The 21,445-nt window shown below is 34.3% G+C and overlaps 1 protein-coding gene across 1 annotated transcript; it reads right to left on the reverse strand.

The window, feature by feature from the left end:
* Positions 1 to 11: 11 nt before the first annotated feature.
* On the reverse strand, positions 12 to 12,492 carry LOC126736749 (acetyl-coenzyme A transporter 1). The gene is made up of 6 exons (XM_050441284.1): positions 12,020 to 12,492; positions 11,841 to 11,967; positions 11,271 to 11,785; positions 10,899 to 11,207; positions 533 to 757; positions 12 to 477 (listed from the first exon to the last, which is right to left on the reverse strand). Exons 1-6 carry the CDS (start codon positions 12,230 to 12,232, stop codon positions 295 to 297), a joined length of 1,572 nt encoding a protein of 523 aa, XP_050297241.1. The 5' UTR covers positions 12,233 to 12,492; the 3' UTR covers positions 12 to 294.
* Positions 12,493 to 21,445: the final 8,953 nt, after the last annotated feature.

The raw sequence follows: 21,445 nt of genomic DNA on the forward strand, positions 1-21,445 counted from the left end.
ATACAAAAAAATCCCTCTAAAAAAACTATATTTCGAAAAATATAACAACAAACACCACTTTAATATCACAATAAATTACTAACAAATTTAAAAATTTGTTACTATAAATTATTAAATAAAAATATAATCCAAAACTACTGCTCACAAAATCTTATAAACTATAAATACACATAACTGTTCTGTCTCACACCAAATGGCTTACCTGCTAACTGATGAAAAGTAAACAGGTTTGTATCGGGTTATTAAATATTGAGAAAAAAGTCTTTAAATTGTTCTAAATAAATCATAAAAAAATTATCTTTCTCTATGCCGTTTGGAGCGTTTTAGCTTCCAATCACTTTCATTTAAACTTTGAATGTATTTCACACGTTTGTTACCCCACAATAACCAGAGAAGTCCTATAGCAGTGCACAAGAGCGTTTCTATATAAAACCCATCCAATAAGGTAACACATTCACCTCCATTTGTAAAACATTCCTAAAATTAGTTTTATAGTTCACATTTTTCCCTAACTCATAAAACTAATTCTTACCTCTTTTTCCACAGTAGTGGCGCAAGTATTTCCCAAATTATTTTCACCCCCTTGACACTCTTTCCAGGTCAAAGGATCAACGAAGTATAGGGCCATCATGGCAGGCCAATTTCCACCCAAATTACACACAGTGTTTAATAGAGTCATATAAGTTCCGCCCACAGAAGAATCACTTACTTTAGCAAAAAAGCCCATTAGGGCCACATACATTGAGTACACACACACCTGGAATAAAATATATTTCCTTTAATAAATCATGGTGGGGATACTTTAATGTTGGTCAGGGAAACAATATTGAAAGGTGTGTAGAAAATTGTGTAACGTCTTTAAGAAATGTATTTGTTATCTGTATTTATAGAACACCAAGAGGCAGCTTTGACACTTTTCTGTGTTGTGTCGGAACAGGCAGGTTGTCCTGGAGGGCGGCTTTAATGTGTTGTTTAACTCATACAAAAAATTGTCAACAAAAAGTTTGTCTGGACAATATGTTTGCCAATTTCCATAATAATCATTTCTCTACAAGGATAATTAATTTGAATATCTCAGATCACCTTAAACAAATCTTAAGATTTACACAGTGAACCAAAAAATCCATCATTTACACAACATACTCTATATGTTTTTACTGTAAATATAAGGTGTTTCAGAACTATGGGATTAAACTTCTAGGGGTTGTTCAGTGCAACAGTAGAATCCATTTGAGTGTAGGAACCCATGTCCGGAAATGTGTCACTACGCCACTACGGCCCTAAGACGCGTCTAAATTAGAAAAAATATTAATTACCTAAATAGGATCTGATGCATTTATTTTTACCTTTTGTATAATATGATACCATCACAACAATTGTTCAAAATGTCTTCCTCCAACCTCAATACACCGATTTAAACGCCGCACATGATTTCGAAGGACTACACTCAAAATTTGATCCTCGTTTTGAATGATTTCAAATGCTGCTGTTATTCGTCCAATTAAGTCTAGCTCTGATTCTACTGGAGTTTCGTAGACTAAAGACTTTACATGTCCCCACAAGAAAAAAACGAGCGACGTTAAATCGGGTGACCTAGGAGGCCAAGAAACTGCTCCACCTCTGGCAATCCAACAGTGCCCAATCCGCTGAGCCAAATACTCGCGTACTTGTACAGCAAAGTGAGCCGGCGCTCCATCATGCTGAAACCACATTTGCTGTCTAACGTTTAGTGGAACATTTTCAAGGAGTTCTGGGAGAACTTCCTCCAAGAAACGCAAATAAATAGGTCCTGTTAACCGTTCCGGTAGAAGGTATGGCCCAATTAAATAATCATCAACAATACCTGCCCATACGGTGACAGACCAACGATTCTGATGTTTTCTTGGAAAAATTGCATAAGGATTTTCTTCGTCCCAAACATGGCTATTCCTACTATTAAAAATACCGTCTCTTGTGAAAGAGGCTTCATCGGTCCACAAAACATATCGTAAAAAATTTGGATGTTAAATGATGTGATCCAGAAGCCATCGACAAAATTGAACTCTAGGATGATAATCGGCTGCAGTCATACCTTTAACTTTCTGGAAGTGGTAAGGATGGAGTTGTTGCTCGTGTAGTACCCGCCAGACAGAAGCGTTACTCGTATTCATATTCTTAGCGACGTCACGTGTGCTATTTGATGGTTCATCGGCAACTCGCTGAAGCACCTCTTCTTCAAATTCGACCGTTCTTACGGTTCGAGCAACACCACTATCATGCATCTTGGTCTTAAACATGCCTGTCTCAGCGAGCCGCTGATGAACCGCAATAAACTTTTTGTATCCAGGATGCTGTCGTTCGGGATAACGTTCATGATACAACCGCGATGCTGCTCGTGCATTGCAGTTTGTTGCTCCGTATGCCAAATGCATATCCGCCAATTCTTGATTGGTAAAGTTTTCCATTAGCAATAAATGTTTAAAAATTGTAAGCTATAAAATTTTTAAACATGACATTGATAAGTGTTGATTTTAAACAATTGTTGTTATGGTATCATGTACAAAAGGTAAAAATAAATGCAGCAGATCCTATTTAGGTAATTACTGTTTTTTATAAATTTTAACGCGTCTTAGGGCCGTAGTGGCGTAGTGACACATTTCCGGACATGGGTTCCTATACTCAAATGGATTCTTGTGTTGCACTGAACAACCCCCAGAAGTTTGATCCCATAGTTCTGAAACAGCCTGGATGAAAATAGTATATATTTCCTTGAAACATAGGATATAGCTGATACAAACACTAATTGTGAGTATAAGAGTCCTTTGATTGGAACATTTGGTGTGAAACTCAAATCACGCCAAAACTTTTTATTTTACTTTGGATACGTGTTTAGCATAGCTTCTTCTAGTTAGCATCTTTGGGAGCAGATCAAAACTATACTAAAACTACTTACAAATGGTCTTATATGCTAAAGATGTAACTAATATATACAATTGACTATAAGACTCTTTTATGGATCTTCTCCAAAGATGCTAACATCGTTAGCGAAACACCTGTCGGATTTAAAATAAAGAGTTTTGGTTAGCAGTAAAACTGTCTTGTGTGTTGAGTGTAAAGTCCAAAATTTTGTAAACATATTAGAAGACACATGTCTGTGGTCTTTCCCAAGGAAAACTGTTCCTCTTAGAACTGATCAACCAAATGAGATAAGCTAGTTTAATAATAATCTTAAGGAAATGAGAGAATTTTCATGAGAATTTCATGCTTTTTATTAAATTATACACATAGAAAGTATAATACAGTTAATGTTACTCAAACATACAACAGTTTTAAACTAAGATATAAGAGGGCAATTCTGGAAGCAAAGAAGTCAGCTAATGATCGGGCCACAGCCTCTCCATCTTATTGAAAGAAGTCGTTAATATTCTCAAAGACACCTTGATATAAATAAATCAAACGACAACAACACAGTCTCGGTTTCAAAAAAATATTTTATTAGTCAAAGTAGTAACACATGTTTCGCTCCCAAGAGCATCATCAGAGCTTAAAAAGGTTAAAACACGACCGACTGGGTCAATTTTTTTTGAGACCGAAACTTTGTGTCTTTGATTTACTCTGCATCTAATCTTGTGAAATGTAAGTAGGAAATAATTAACAAAAAAGAGGATGTCAGGTTGACTGATACTATGGAGTCAAAAATTTAATTGGAAATAGCTGTAACTGAAGCTGTAGAGTACAAAGAAATTAGTTTTATCAAATAAGGAATATCATCAATAAACTCAAAATTAAAAAAGCCCTGCTATCTATAGCTTAATAGTTTTATTATTAAAACCTATTATGAACTTATTAATTTTCACACTTACAAAACTAGTTAATTTCTGCATGAAAGATGGTAATTTTCAAAGGGCACTGAAGCAGACATTACAGCAATACCCATAAAAATGGATATTCATCTTATTACGAATTATACACTAATATCTTTACTTCGCGTGATCTCAAAAGGGAGAGCACCATCCTTAGAGTGCTTGACTTCTTGGAGGATATTATGAACTACTTTGAGAATTGCAAATATCTATCAGTGCTTGTCTGTGATCTAAGCAAAGAATTTGAGTGCGTCTCTCATTGGCTTTTGCTGCGGAAGAGAGGATGATGATACGAATACATAAGGGAGGACTGTACATCCACCTTTGAACAATGAAAAGACAAAGTTAATGCTTTTCTCCCTTTGAGATACAACTAATAATAACAACATTGTTGTACATACAGAATGTCCTGGAAAATATACATACATCCTAAGCTAACATGGGAATATCACATGAAAACTGTCAGCAAAAAACTGGAAAGTAGTGTATTTGTACCACGAAAACTAGTGGGGTATCTCACCAGAAACACTGAAAACAGCCAATTGTGCACTGTTTCACAGTACCATAACAGACGGTATGTAAAAATGTCTTGAGGTTACAGAGAATGCTACTAAGGCTGCTTTTGATAGCATGGGCATTTTAACATCTCTTGCAACATATATCCTGCAAAGTCTCTTTAATATAAAACAAAACGAACACATATCTAGAACCCATGAGTACACTACCGCAAAAGTATTTGCCCACTATGTATTCTTTTTATTATTTTAAATTAGATATAAAAAATCTTATCTTTATACCTATATTTAGATTGTATCTCTTTTGTAAATTGCATATATGCTTAAACAGCATACCTATCAACTATGGTTCGTTGAAAAACACTGAGTATTTAAAAATAACAAACAATGTAGTGAAAATATGCACTTCTTCTAAAAAACGAATGTGTTTACAGCTCGTTTCCGATGAAATTTGAAACATTTAAAGGTGTTTAGTCTTCAACAATTGATTTTGTGTAACATTGATAAATAATTTCGCTTGCTTATTGACGATTGTCATCGTTTCTTTGCTGGTTTTTCAACATTCTTTAAAATGGCTAAAACAAAAGAGTTATCAGTAAAAACAAAAGGTATTATCATTGGACTTCATAAGGCTGGAAAGACTAACCGTCAAATTTCGACGGATTTGGGAATTCCAAGGCGGACTGTCGATTATAATGTTAGGAAATTCACTAGAGAAGGGACTATTAGCAACAAACCTCGATCGGGAAGGCCAAAGCACAGCATAAAGAAACCAGCAGTCGCACTTCAATAAAAATACATTGGCTTGAATAAGCGAGTTCGGTGCATGTGTACTAACGCAGGCGAGGCATATTTGCTTATAGTAGGGATGCCGCTGACACTCGCTACGGTCCACGCGGCTTTTGCCTTGGCTAGAGCCGGACTTAAACATTTTTTTAGATATTATTATCTTGTAAAATAAAAATACCTACATAGTACAAATATTGATTTTTTAATATTAATAAAGTTCATACAATAACAAAATATTTAAACAAAAATAAACATCGCATTTCTACATCTAACAACGACGATATAGAAGAATACGTGCAGGACGTTAATTAAGTATGTACCATAAATTTAAGAGACCATTCTTTGAATAATTTTAAAACAAAAAGTTCATATAAACATATGTCCAAAAATTCTTCGTTCTCAATATACAGGGTGTTAAAATTTAACAACAACTAAAATATACGCAACTGACTTTTGTGCAATTTTTATTATGTTCTGTGGATTATACAAATAAAACTTTTTTGTCTCTTGAATTTTTTTCGTATCATGCTTAGTTAATAATAAATTCCAAAAGAAACTTTTCCCCAAATTCCTTGTGTGATCCAGGGATATGCAATTAAGTGGACTTTTTTTTTCTCGAAAGATAAGCGAGATACGAAAAAGTTGTATTTGTATTTGAGTGAATCAAATAAGATATTAAAAATGGCACAAAATTCAGGTGCCCCAATTTTTTTGCCACAAATATTTCTTCAGGTCCCGTTCGAGATTACACTGAACCTAATAAATTTAATCATATTAGGGGTAAATTAGCTCCTTAATATTATAAATAACACCGCCAGAGAACTTGCGGACCTATGTTCATATGAACTTTTTGGCTTAAAATTACTCAAACAATCGCCTGTTAAATTATGTATGGTACATACTTAATTAACACCCTGTATAGTAACGGTTTTAGATTAACATCTGACTACATAGTAGTTTAAGGACAACTAATTATACAAATAAAGTAATATTTCAAAACAAATAGAAACTCTTAGGCCAATAAATAAAGACAAATAGTTGGCAACAATTCAAAACAGTTCTAACATCTGCGAATTTTTGTTATATTATTAAGTACCAACTAAAGTAAAAGTATACAATTTTGCAACTCTCTTAAATATGACAACACTGTTAAAATGGCAGAAATATAAATAATGTCCTTAAAAATCCAAAAAAAAAATTACATTGCTGCAACCTTAATTGATGCTTAATTATGTTATTTAAGCCATACAGCCAAATTTGCAGCTATTAAAAACTTTGGCAAAGTCAATTATTTTGCTTCATTAAATTAAAATTAAATTTTTGACATACCCCTCTTTTAATACAAAAGTTTTTATAAAAAACGCTACGCTTTGTAAAAACGCTATTAAAATAGTCACTAAGTACGGCGCTGAACTAGGCGATACACCTATGAACAAAGTTCGATAAACAGTGAGCTCGGCATCCGGAGAACATGGCTGCGGCATGGCTAAGGATGCTATTAGTTCGCTTACATTTTCGAGCGGAGTGAGACTGCTGGTTTCTTTATGCTGTGGCCAAAGGCAACAAGTTCAAAGGAGGATTTAAATATTATAATTACAAGCAAACGCAATAGACGCCTTACTGCCCCTGAAATCACAGCAAAAATCAACAAGGAGCGTAAAAAAGCGGTCAGTGTTTCGACAGTAAAACGGCGACTTTATAATGCAGGACGTTTAGCTGTATCAAAACCGCTACTGAAGGATATTAATAAGAAGAAAAGACTTGGGTGGGCCCAATCACACAAAGAATGGACCACTGATGACTGGAAGACAGTTCTCTGGAGTGACGAGTCGAAATTCGAGGTTTTTGGAACGAAGAGTTCTTGTTCGCCGTTATGCCAATGAAAGGGTCGCTGAGAACTGTACGGTGGACTCAGGTGTGGGGTTGTTTCGGAGGATCTGCAGTGGGCGATCTAATTAGAATAGAGGGAATTCTTCGAAAAGCGGGTTACAAAACAATTTTAAGTGACAATGTACTTTCTTCTGGTACTCGAATAATTGGGGAAAACTTCATCTTTCAACATGACAACGACCCCAAACACACGTCGAAATTGTGCAAGCAATATTTAGGTGATTGTGGGGGCCAATTTGATTTTCTTAAATTTAGTGAATTGAAAAATGTATTGTTTATGTTCATTTTGTTATAAATAAACCTTTTCATAAGAATAACTGATGGGTTTATTATTTTTAGTTATAACTTTAAAAGAGTCATATGTGGGCAAATACTTTTGAGCGGTAGTGTATATCATGAACTATAGCACAAGGCACAGGACTGGCCTGGAGACTGCCTGACTGCGAAGGTATCAAAATAGGCCAGAATTTATGATCGTAAAACCATTACAAACTAGAAATAAAAACTATCTATTAATTCAGTTGAATGAATCGTTAAAGATATATTAACAACAAACGTTTTTTAGTATCAATGAATACCGTGAAAGCATATCTTTTTATTGAAAATCAATAGGGTCATATTATTGAGCACTATTGTAGCTGCCTCTGTGCTTCTGACTATCTTGTCTTCTTAATGTACCTTATATATTGTTGCTGATTCTGTGTTTAAGAATTATAGCAACTGACTATACAAGGTGTCTACTATAAAAACCGCCAAACTTTAAGAGGTGATTAAACAAGTCATTTGCAACAAAAAAGTCGCATAACATTTTTTCGAAAAGTTGCTAGTTCTTCTGGTATTTAACATTTTTTGATTTTATCAAATTTCTTTGTTTTTTTTTATATAAACAAGAATATCTCCGTTATTCTTACCACCACATAAAATTAAGATATACCATCTGAAATAGAATTAAATTTGCTATAAGATGGATATAAGTTTTTGAGTAATTTTTTATACCGGGTGTTATCAGAAGCTAAATGTCACATTTGGGAAATGTGCAAAATTAGTGGTATCTTCTTCGTTGTCGTTTTTCTAAAATTTGGTAAATAGGGACATGCTTTTTTTCAGCAAAAACTACTGCATTTAATATGCTTTCCAATGATATATTTACTTTTGTGATAGCTATTTGCTTTCACAGCAATATCATGGGCAGAAGAAAGAAAACCACAAAAATAAAAAATTTTCAAATTTTATATTTCTTAATTGACCAAAATTAAAAAATCAAAATTTCATTAAACAAACCTAAAATTATAACAATTGTTCAAAATGTCTTACCTCTTGTTCAATACATTTGATGCATATTCTTCTGACACTATCAACAACCCGTTCAAGTTTAACGCGTTTTTGTCGCATTTCATTGGAACACACACTAATTCGATTAATTAGTTCGTCTCGAGTATTAATGTTAATACTATAAAAATGAGATTTTAATGTGCCCCACACACAAAAAATACATAAAAATCAAGGGGCGTAAGGTCAGGGCTTCTGGGCAGCCATCTTACCGGACCGTATCTTCCGATCCGTTTCTCCCCACAGCATTGATTCAAGGAATTTTGCACAATTCTGCCATTATGGGCTGAGCATCCGTCCATTTGAAACCAAAGTTCCTGTCTAGCAGCTAAGGGGATTTCTTCCAGAAAGTCAACAAGGTCATTATTTAATAAAACTTATTGGAATTGAGCCAATCAGGAAGTATTACAGGCCCGAAAAGGCGTCCTCTCATTAATCCTATCCATATGTTGACCCTTATCTCATACTAAAAATGTGAAACAACAGTCGCATGAGGGTTTCTTAAATTCATTATTCAAAAACAAAATATTTGATCTGTTCCCCACTCTTGCAACTTATTCAAATACCACCTACAAAATTGAAGCATCACCTCACCATCCACTGGCAATAAATCCTGGACTTTTTTCAAATGAAACGGATGCAAATTATTTTTTTTAAGAACTCTATGTACAGTGGAATGGTGAAGCCTTAAAGCAGCACCAATGCGGCGAGTATTTTTAGATCTGTCTTCTGTAACAGCTCTCATAATAGCAGGTTCTTGTCTCCAGCGTTGACCATTTTGACCACCTTCTCTAATCCGCAAAGTTTCCATTTGCGACACCATAAATAAATAAGATGTGCCGATATTCAATGTTTGTGAAACTAGGCATTATTTTTTAATCACGTTTAAATCAAATTATTTATTTAACTACTTTACGCCGAAGTAAAAACTTAATAACAGTTCTTGTCAAATTGTAAATATCTATGCTTTTGTTTTAAAAATTTAAAATCAAGTAATACATGGTTTGTGAATTTCCTTCTTTTGCGGATTCATTGCTATTTACAAAAGAAGGAAAAACTGCCTTTTTTCTTAGAGCATGAATATCGCGATATGTTATTTGTTTACGGCTTCTCTAATGGAAATTTGTGGAGTTGTTGTATTAGGGAAGATATATCACCGCGTTGGTGCTCAAAAGATCAAGAAATATAAAATTTGAAAATTTTCAATCTTTGTGGTTTTCTTTATATATTGTATAAAGTATAAATAATATATTTTATATTGCTGTGAAAACAAATAGCTATCACAAAAGTAAATATATTCATGGAAAGCATATTAAATGCAGTAGTTTTTGCTGAAAAAAAAACATGTCTCTATTTACCAGATTTTAGAAAAACGACAACGAAGAAGATACCACTAATTTTGCACATTTCCCAAATGTTACATTTAACTTCGGATAACACCTGGTATAAAAAATTACTCAATAACTTAAATATACCCATCTTATAGCAAACTTAATTCTCTTTCAGATGGTATATCTAAATTTTATGTGGTGGTAAGAATAACGGAGATATTCTTGTTTATATGAAAAAAAAAACAAAGAAATTTTATAAAATCAAAAAAAGGGGTATTTAACCAGAAGAACTAACAACTTTTCAAAAAAATGTTATATGACTTTTTTGTTGCAAATGACTTGTATAATCACCTCTTAAAGCTTGGCAGTTTTTGTAGTAGACACCCAGTATATGAGTGTGCCTTTATATTTAAATGATATTTTAATAAAGTATAATTTGACAATAAGTTTGTATGGTGAGACTATTTAATATGTACAAGATATGAAGTACTTCTAACAAAAGAGGTCTAAAGCTAGAGAAAAGAGTCTACCTAGAATTAAAATTAGATTTTGGAAAGTATGTTCAGTATATTTCTAAAAACCAAAATAAAAATTGTTTTTTTGAGAAAAATATCAATGATCGTATCTTCGTGGACTAAAAGGGTTAATTTACAGCATAATTATTTACATTTTAATTATTGTATGTCTTTCTTTATATCTTGTAGGCAAGATGATATAAATAGACTCCAGGTACAGCAAAAAAAAATAATTGGCTTTCAGTTAGGCAGAATATTAAAAGGGCAAATTTAATATTAATTTATAAAATTCAATAGAACTTATTACCAGGATATTTTAAATCAAATTTAAAATTGTGAGCCGATATCCACTCACATAACATAAGATCAAAGGAAAATAACATAGTACAGGTAAATACAACAAAACTCCGAACATTTTTATTCTATGAGGGACTATGCCATTTCAATAGTTTGTCAACAAATATAAAATGATTAAGGAATTTACTTGATTATCAAATAAGTATCTTTTAGGATTATAATTACATATGTTTTGTATAAATATTAAGCATTATCTTAAGCATTATCTGAATGATATATTCAGATTTAACTAGCCACATTCTAAAAAGACATTTCATTTCATATAATCATTTTCAGTTGTGAGAATTCAAACTTAAAAGATTCTACATCAACCTTAGAACTTTTTATTACCTGATGTAAAGCATAACATCCAAGCAGTAATGCCACATAAGACACTGGTAGACCCAAGGAAGCATTTGGAACTAATGTAGGTGTTATCCAGACCAAAAAAGCAGCAATAATACCAAATAAGAGCCTATAAGGGATGGCTTTCAGAAAAATATCCAGAGGTTTAGGGCCAGTTGTGTATTTTGATATAATAACTGGCAAGGCTAGTTGTATTGGGATCAGAGGGATTGCCATGAGACCCAGTTTTTCTTTGGGAATCCCTGCTTCAACCAGCTTTAAGGTCATTACACTGTCTGTTGAAGAAAAACCAACCTGGAAAAATTCATTTGACATAAATATATTGCTTAAAAATATAAACAAATAATAATTATTTACTTTGCAAGTTAACAGCACCAGAATTAAACTCTTAACGGATGGAAGCTTTAATATATTCCATAAAGAAACATAAGCAGTCTTGATATCCCTGTCATGTGGTACATCATGCTCCATATCCCTGGATTCCTCTTCCCTTTTAACAATACCAACTAAAGTGGTTGAAACTATAAATACAATGCCCCAAAAATAAAAGAAGCTAGGCAAAGTCACTAGGCCAATATCACTAGGTTCACTTCTCAAGTAACTGTTACAAAAGTCAGGTGATTCCAGGGCCATAAACACCACATAACTGAGGAAAAATCCTGCTGATTGTCCCACACTATTACAAGTAGAGGCATGCCCCACATTACACTTTTTTAGCATAGTCAATGCCCATCCATCCACAGCAATATCCTGAGTGGCAGCCAAAAAGTTTAAAGCAAAAAATAAAATGGTTAAAAAGCCAATGTTTGGTGGGGTATGTTTATCTCCTAGCCACTGGTCAACATACATTGAAAGAATCAACATAAATAAACCTAAAAAAATTGGTTTTAATGTTCTAAAATGTTTTTTTATTATTGTTTTAATTACCTATCAGATACTGAGTGGGTATTAGCCAAGTTTTCCTTCGCCCCATTTTGGATGAGAACAAGGAATCTACCAAGGGGGCCCATAGTAATTTCAAACTGAATGGCCAAGTAACAAAGCTGAATTCAGCCTGAAAAATGGGCCTTAGAAAATATAATATTCCACATATTGAAGTAATTTACCTGTTGTTTATAACTGGCGCCCCTGTTTTGTAAAATCATTGGTATAGCTGCACTTAACCCAAGTGGAATGCCTTGCAAAGTATAGAGAAATAATAGCAGTAAAATATTCATTTTATCACCCCTGATATCACTTTTGTTGTGGAAATTGGTAACGTCTCCATTCTCCATAAGGGACGCGGTGTTATTTTTATTTTTTGGCTTTTTTCGTTCCATTTTCTGGATTAATTGGTGCAATTTTTAGGTTAGAAAAAATTTGATGTGAGCCACGTCAGTTAATTCGCATATGTTTGAGTATCACACCGTTGATTAAATGAAAAATAATCTGTAAACGATCAATAAATACTTGCAAATTTACCTTTTTAATTAATTTTTAGCAGTTCTGCTTTAATTTTTGAATATTTTAGCCTTAAAGTTTTGTGTGATGTTGCATGATGACTTCTGTTGGAAGTTTGTTTACATTGGGGAGAGTGACATAAACAATAACAAAAATCTGACATCTGTCACTGTCAAGTTTGGCAATAAAGCTGTTTTTATATAAAAATGAGCGACTGCGATTAGTCGGCCATACACATACATTCTTTCGTTTCAAAAATCGTGGCGTGTTAAGATGTGACGGTTATCATGCATGAAAGAACGGCATGGTAAAAAGACCGTCAGTACCATACACTTGAAAAAGTATCCAAATGATTTAGCATGTGATTGCGCGTGGTACATCAGTGTCAAGGGAAAAATCGTACGTGTGTGGGCAAAAAGTGTCATTTATCGTGTCGTTTGAAACTGCATGTGATCATGCACAAATTTTCAACGTGAAATTTCGTTGCGCGACGAGTTACGCTATGCCTTCGAGTAGTTCGAGTAAATTTTCGATGTTTGTGGTTTGTTAACTGTGAAATGAATAAAAAGAGAAAAATTTTTATTGTTGCATGTGCGGTTCTGGCCATGGAAACCACGAAAAATAAAAAGAAAAAACGACGTATATGGCAGAAAAAATGGCTGGCTGAGCGAGAAAAATATAGTCACATGTCGCTTTTGTGAGAATTGAGAGATAATGATCGAGGCGACCTTAAAAATTACTTAAGGATGGAGAGCAATACGTTTTATAAACTTCTGAGTTTAATGCGACCATATCTTTTTTTTTTTAATGGTAAATCAAGCACAAGAGGAAAGTCCTATGTCACTCTTGGAGTGGTGCTTGCGCGAAGATATTTGTGGGCATTTATCTTGAATCGCTGTAGGTTGTATGCGTCGGGAAATATGTGAGGTGGGAGCCCGTTCCACAAAGGAGATGTTCTCCAGATGAATGAGTCCCGATACAGCGACGTCCTTGGGGTAGGCAGGTGGACTCGATGTTGATGAGCCGCAACTGCTAGACGCGTCCTTCTTGCCGGAACAGCCCTGGGTGGAATCAGGCCTGCCAGCTCAGAGAAGCACTTACCGTGATAATAACGGTAGAATAAACAGAGATCAGCCACCTTTCTCCTATGCTCCAGACTATCCAGACTCTTTGTCAGTTCTGGTTTGTCGATAAGACGAATAGCTCTCTTCTGTATAGAATCCAGCAGGTTTAAACTATGCTTGGGTGCAGAGCTCCAGACATGCGAGCAGTACTTGAGGGAAGGGCGTATTTGAGCCTTATAAAGAGTCAGCAGCTGTTCTGGTGTATACAGTTTTTTCGTTTTGAAATGCACTCCGAGTTTTTTGGAAGCCGCCCTGGCGACCTCATGCCAAGACACACTGTTGGTGACCTCGACTCCTAGAAGAATTAAAGATGATTTCATTGGTAATGTTTTCCCTGCCATAACCAGCTCCGGGCCACCAAGGTTAGTCTTCATCGTAAATACTGCAGCCTGCGTTTTTTTAGCGTTAAAATTGACCAAATTGTTATCGCCCCACTGCAAGATTGCTCTAATATCGTTGTTGGTCGAAGCTATTTGTTGCTGCCTAAGATTCTGAGAACTTGCGGTTGTCGTTGGTTTGGCGGACTTAAATGTGGAAATAAGTGTGCTATCGTCCGCAAAGCTTTAGATTGGATTGACAGTGGTTCCTAGCAAATCGTTGATATATACCAAGAAAAGGGTGGGGGATAGAATGCATCCTTGAGGGACTCCAGCGTTAATGTTAGATTTGTCGGAGAGGTATCATCGACGGCTACTTGGATTCTTCGTTGTTCAAGAAAACTTTTGATCCAATTCAATAATGAGTTTTGTATGCCGATTGAGGAGAGCTTCGTTAGCCACACTCTATCAAATGCCTTGGAAATGTCAAGAGCGACTGAGCGGGACTCGCCGTGCTTCTCCATGGCCTCTGTCCACAAGTGTGTGACGTAGGCCAGAAGATCGCCGATGGATCTAAGCTTTCGGAAGCCGTATTGATGATCGCTGATTAGTCCAGATGATTACAAATATCTTAACAGTTGTTGGTTGACTGCTGTCTCCATAATCTTCGATATTACTGGAACTAGTGCAATCGGGCGGTAATTGGAGGGCATCGTCTTCTTACCCTTTTTGGGTACAGCTTGCACTCGAGCAGTTTTCCAGCTTGTTGGAAATTGGCCCTGCTTATACGATGTCGTGAACAGTCTACATAAGGGAGGAGTCAATTCGTCTGCACAACGTTTTAGTATTAGGGCTGGAATTCCATCGGGTCCAGTAGCTTTGTTAGTGTCTACGCTTTTAAGAATTTTATTTATAATTCGTTGGGGAAACGAAATTTTTCCCATCGATGAATTCACCCTTGGCAAATATGGCGGTGTTTTGCCTTACGAGTGCAGAGTAGAATTGGACGCGAAGAGTTTACCCATTAAGTTGGCTTTTCCCTTGCTGTTACCGCGATAGAACCATCATCTGCTGTTACGGGTGGCAAGGCCGACTTAGCAAATCTTTAACTAACGGCTTTCGATACCGACCAGAAAGATCTTGTTCCATTTGGACAGTTTAGCAGTTTGTTTTTGATCCTGTTGTTGTGACTCTCTTTGCATTCATAAATAATTCGCTTGCAGCTATTTCTGGAGGCTAAAAAGTTCCTCCGATTTTCTATGGAAGGATGTTGACGCCATTTGCGATATGCTGCGTTTTTAGTGTTTACTGCCTTTTTGCAATTCAGATTAAACCATTGCTTGTAAACAAGATACTGTAATGAGACAAAGTATACCTGCCGATGAACGACTTATTGCCACTCTTCGTTTTCTTGCTACTGGACGTAGTTATGAAGATCTTAAATTCACTACAGGAATATCTGCTCAAGCTTAAGGACGCATCATACCCGAAACATGCAAGGCTCTATATAAAGTATTACATAAGGATTACTTGAAGGTAAGTTTAGAATATTTTTTTTTATTCAAGCTTATATCAGTTATTTTACATGTTAAAATACGTTGAAAAATCTGACACCAAATGTCCTGCATTTTGTGGCTGCTCCTGATGTTCCAGACTTCCAGGTGATGGTGCTGGTGAAGATGTTATTGATGATAGCAAGCTGGGCGAAGAAAAAGTATATCGATTTTGAGACTGAAGGTCGAAAATACTAGTGTCTTCAGTTAATTGATTTAGAGCAGCTTTATGTAATATTTTTGTAATCAGGGTTTCAGCGTACATCTGTTGACTCTCATTCAACTTTCTATGTTTTGTGGCAACAAATTTGCCGAAAGCTGTATTTTCTGATTCTTCATCACAGTTTTTCAATGCGTCCGTGAAAATTTTTATAAATATTTGCTGTTGCATCTCATGTGGTGTCACCTTCGTCTTTGCTTTTTGACAGATGTTTTGAATATCTGTAAAATATAAAAATCATTGTATGGTAAAAAACATGCCGTGTGAGAAGACTAACTAAAAGTTGAAGACGTTTTAGTCAGTTTTATAAAAGTTAATACAAGTTGGAACGTCAACATTTAAAAAAAATTAATTGATTGGTTTTATTAATTCTAAATAACCTATTTAGCCAAAAGGTTCAAAAATACTAGTAATACCTAGTTAACAACATTTTAATAATTTTGCTGTAACTTAATGAAAATAAATTTCGTATTGATTCTTTTATTTCAGATGCCGTCAAGTGAAGACGATTGGAGAATCGTTGCTGAAGGTTTTAACTCACAATGGCAGATACCAAACTGTGGAGGCGCCATCGATGGAAAACACATTCGCATATTTCCGCCACCAAATACAGGCGCATTGTATTAAAACTATAAGAACTTTTATAGTATTGTGTTAATGGCGATCGTGAACGCAGAATATGAGTTCTTCTATGTTGATGTTGGAAAAAATGGTCGACTATCAGATGGTGGAGTACTAGGATACACGACGTTTTTCAGACATTTAATTTCAGATCGACTTAATCTGCCTCATATTACGGAAACTACTGCAAATTTAAACTTCGTGTTTATAGGAGATGAAGCATTTGCTTTACATGACCATATTTTAAAACCATTTCAACAAAGGGATCTTACTCATGAAAGGCGATTATATAATTACAGATTATCAAGGGGAAGAAATGTTGTTGAGAATGTTTTCGGTTTGATTGCAGCCAGATTTCGAATTTTGCATACGCCTATAAACGTTGCCGTTCATAAAGTTTGTTACTTTATAATGGCTATATGTGTACTTCATAACTTTCTTAAGAGAAAAGCAAGATCATATGTTAGTAGGAATGCGTTGGATTCAGTAAATGCAACATCTCACGAAATAAATTACAATGCCGAATGGCGAGAAAGTGAAGTACAACTTATTGGTCTAAGAACTGTACGTCAGAGTAATTATTTATCAGCAAAATCAAATCGTGATAAATATGTTACCTACTTTAGTGGAGAAGGCGCAGTCCCTTGGCAAGAGGACATGCTAACGAAGGGAAAAGCCTGAACAATTCTATAACTTATAGTTTACTTTTGAATATTTACACAAAAAAATAAAATATAAAGTTTGAGTGGACACTAAATTGTCAGCAATAAATAAAACTGAAATAATATAAAATGTATACTAACCATTACGTTGCTTTCACCTTTTCTCTTCTCCTTTCTAGAAGCAGCACGTGGTTGTTGTTCTTCAACTGAAGAAATTTAGCTATTTTGTGTAGCGTTTTCCTCAAGGTTATCACCGGTCTCAAAAGCAGAGGTCTCTTCGGAGGATGACGGACTGTTCGCCATAGTATCAAAACTCTCTGTAGGTAACTCATGTTCTCGGGTAAACATTAATAAATCGAAATACCTGAGACTTGGCACATACTATCACTAGAAGCGCCACTTCTCTTAAATTTTCCGGTTTTTTAAGCTCTTTTCGAAACGAACCCCTCATCGATTGAACTTTCTTAGAGACAAGGTCTCGATCAGCATTTGGATCGACCTTGTGATAAAATTGCACTAGTGCATCATATCCCAAATTTTTTAAGTTTCTATTCACATACTCCTTCGATTTCACTTTCCACAATGCTGGATGAGACCTATAGATCTCTATGAATTCTGTTAAGAATTCTTTGATGGCGTGACGAATTTCAGTCATAATAAAAATCTAAAATAGCAACTACTTGAAATACGTAGTAACTTTAAAAGACCCTGACGTGGTGTGGAGTGTGGGTACTCGACGTAAGCAGTACTCCCCACACTCCAATGGCATGCACGTTTAAAATCTCCTCCCGATCTATCATTTTGCGTGCGCATAACACCCACGCTCATGATTTTCCACGTGTTTTTAGAGATGACACGATAAACCGTGCAAAATAACGTCTGTGTATGGCTGGCTATTGTTTGTTAATGCAAACCTAAAAAATCCCGAATTTTCACTTGCAATTTTCTTTGACGTCACATTCGATGTCCAAGAATTTAACATTATATTTATTTTTTATGCCACTATTTGCATAAAAAATAAATATAATGAAGAATTGGTGGAAAAACTACATAATAAGGGCAAAAAACAACATAATTTAAGATGATTATGATGTTATAACATACGCTGATAGTTCAAAAACAAGTTAAGGGCCAGTTTCTTAAAATAAAAAGCAACATAGATGGTTGACTTTTGAAGAAGCTCATTCCCACTATTACTAAACTATTTATTTATTAATTATATATACTATATTAATATATACTATTAATTACATAAATTATTTAGAGTTGAAAGCCGCCTTTTACCCTTTCAAGTGGTTTTCCAGCCACCTAAATTCTTATTTAATTCTTTTAAGAATGGACAAAACAACGGCAATTTTTTCTTGTATGAAATACTTTTTTATGTTTGTTTTTATAAGATAAGATTTATTTCTATTATAATACTATGTTAAAATAAAATAATTAATTATAAACGACTTTTTTTATGGTTTTAGAAAAAAATATATAATTTAAATCACTTTATGTTTGTTACCGTTCTCCTGGCGACATATTAAATATAAATAAACTGATAAAATAGCGGTTGTAGCACCAAATTGGCAGGTGAATAGGAACACACAAGATTTTTTTAGCATAATAATATTTAATTAAAAAAAATACTTTGCCATTATAGAGTCTATCTTTAAAAACATAAAAACTTTACCAAAGGCAGGTCGTTAAAAGTGAAAAACAGTCCTTATTCACCCCATTTTACGGTGGTCAATTTTAAATTTTACATATTTCAATAAAAAAATACACATCAAAATTATTTAAATCCTTACATAAATCACAAGAAAATATATAATAAAAACATTTTTAATTGTATGTAAACTTTAAGTTAAAAGTTGAAAAACATTATTTTCAATTAAAAACACATTAGAAGCCGTGGTAAATTACAACACAAAAATCACAAATAGAACAATTATTCGATCAAACGAATTTACCTGTGAAGTTCGATCGTAATTATGAGGCACTTTGTTCGAAAAAATTACTAAATTAGAAAACTATGTAGTACGGCTTTCGTACGCTGGATGCCACAATTTTTCAAAGAATAACCAAAATATTTCTGATAGTATCTATCTACAGAGTGTTTCAGAACTATGGGATCAAAATTCTAGGGGTTCTTCAGTGCAACAGTAAAAAACATTTGAGTATAGGAACCCAAGCCCCGAAAAGTATTAGTACGGCACTACGACCCTAAAAACGACCCTGATTTTAACGAGCCTGTCGTTAAAATTTAGAAAGACGATAAATTGCCTAAATAGGATTTAATGCATTTAATTCAATGTTTAAATATTTTATAGCTGTAATTTAAACAATTTACCGACGGTTGTGTATTGTTTTCTTTAAAAACGATAATAAATAATAATAAATAATGGCTTTATTTGTACTTTTCAATAGTGTACATAGGCGAAGTCTAGCCAAAGGCTAATCTACTTAACCTATTTAAAAAATGTAAGCAAAATTATTTTAGATAGCACAACAGAAAGAAAAAAAATTAACATTTGTAATGGTAACACTAATATTAATATAAAAATAAATAGATATACACCCATTGGTCCATAAAAATCAAAAAATTATAAAATAAGAAATAGCTACTGACAATTTAGCTATTCTGTTTTGTTAAAAGATGCAGCTTTAGTTTTTTCTTGAAACCCGCTACTGACATTTATTTTATAGGATTCGGAACAAGGTCATTGTAAATTGCCACAGCATTATATAGAAAACTACGACAAAAGAAAGCTGTTCGATATCTAGGAATTGACAACTTATTTATAAATCACAGATTTGCTTCATGTAAATTTTTCCGAAAAGTAAGTTTTTTCTGGAGATAAGGAGGAGTAGACTACGCTAGCAGTCTATGCACAAAAACCGCCAACTGCAAAGAGAATAGATTTTCCACGCGCAGCCAACTAAGTTCACATAGCCTTGCAGAGACTCTATCATACTTTCTCAGTCCATAAATAAATCTGCAGCATTGATTTGGCAGCTTTTGCAAACGGTACGCAGTGATTTTGTCTAAACATGGAAAATAAACAATATTGCAGTAATTCATAATAGGTAATACTAAAGACTCACACAGTTTTTTCCTTACCTTAAAATTAATTAAATTTCTGTTTGCATACAATGACTTTAAAGAATAGTATGACTTTTTAATAACATTAGAAACGTGTAACTTAAAGCGCAATTCATCATCCAAAAGCAATCCAAGATTTTTTGCACCTTTAACCATATTTAGCTGATTACCACCCACAAAAAGCTTTAAACCGTCCAATGCAAATCTTCTTTTGTTCTTAGAAATAAAGCACATAACACAACACTTTAAAGGATGGAGTTTTAAATTATTTTGAGAGGAAAAGAAGGACATTCTAGAAAGATCGTCGTTTATTTTATTTAATGCCTCCAATACAGATTCAGCTTTAAAAGAATGATAAATTTGCATATCCTCCGCGAACCCCTGGATCTGGCAGTATTTTACAACCTTAAACAAATCAGAAACATACATCAGAAATAAGAAAGGTCCCAAAACAGATCCCTGAGGTACTCCAGATGTTATATATTTGATATTTGAAAAAGTCTGATCTTCCAAGACCACCATTTGCCTTCTGTTGGATAAGTAGGATTTAAAAAATATTTGGGAAACATTATCAAAGCCATAATAAGCCAATTTTTCCAAAAGCAAATGATGATCCAAGGTGTCAAATGCTTTGGAAAAATCAAGCATTATAAGTGCTGTGGAGTCACCTTTATCCATTGCAGAAATTATCACTTGGGTAACGATAACAGGGATTATTTTTTGTAGCGAAAAAAAAATTAATTTGCTGCAGAAGTACGTTGGGATTTGGCTCAGCGGTTTGGACACCGTTGGATTGCCAGAGGTATAGCAGTTTCATGGACTCCCAGGTCACCCGATTTAACGTCGCTAGATTTTTTCCTGTAAGGACATGTCGAGTCTTTGGTCTACGAAATACCAGTAGAAATAGAACAAGACTTAATTAGATAAATTATAGTAGCAATAGAAATCATCCAAAACGAGTATCAAATTTTCAGTCAAGTGTGCCGAAATCATGTGCGATGTGTAAATCAGTATATTCAAGTTGGAGGAAGACATTTTGAATTATTGTCGTGACAAACAGATAATTAGGACCAATTTTGGACAATTTTTGTAAAATTTTGATTTAAAAAAAATTAGTCGATCGACATGTCGATTTGTTTTCCATCGCTTGTCAGTAAACGTGAAAGACCAGTCGATCGACTTTAGTGTGTGGACGTGTTTTCGACGTTCGACAGTGTTAAAGTAAGAGTAGGTACTCAGTGACATCTTGCCTTGTTGACATCGTGGCAGTGTGTTTTCGTTGGAGAAATGGAATGTGAACAAGCTAAAGTCATAGCCTTTATTGAGGCATACAAACTAAAAACAAATCTATAGGATTCTAAAAGCAAAAACTATACGAACAGGAACTTGAGGCACGATGCCCTTATGGAAATTGGTAAAGAATTTAACATCGAGAAGCAAGCGGTAGAACAAAAAATTAAAAATCTTCAAAGTCAATTTGCAAGGAAAGTAAAAAACATAAAGG

Source organism: Anthonomus grandis, chromosome 1 (genome assembly GCF_022605725.1).
Source record: "Anthonomus grandis grandis chromosome 1, icAntGran1.3, whole genome shotgun sequence".
NCBI lineage: Eukaryota > Metazoa > Arthropoda > Insecta > Coleoptera > Curculionidae > Anthonomus > Anthonomus grandis.

What these genes read in the sequence shown, in the direction of transcription:
- LOC126736749 (XM_050441284.1), bottom strand. Translation starts at nt 12,232, where the DNA reads ATGGAACGAAAAAAGCCAAAAAATAAAAATAACACCGCGTCCCTTATG. An exon ending in GCGCCAGTTATAAACAACAG is followed by an intron (nt 11,968 to 12,019) that starts GTAAATTACTTC and finishes CCCATTTTTCAG; the next exon opens with GCTGAATTCAGCTTTGTTAC. An exon ending in CCACTACTGTGGAAAAAGAG is followed by an intron (nt 478 to 532) that starts GTAAGAATTAGT and finishes AACTAATTTTAG; the next exon opens with GAATGTTTTACAAATGGAGG.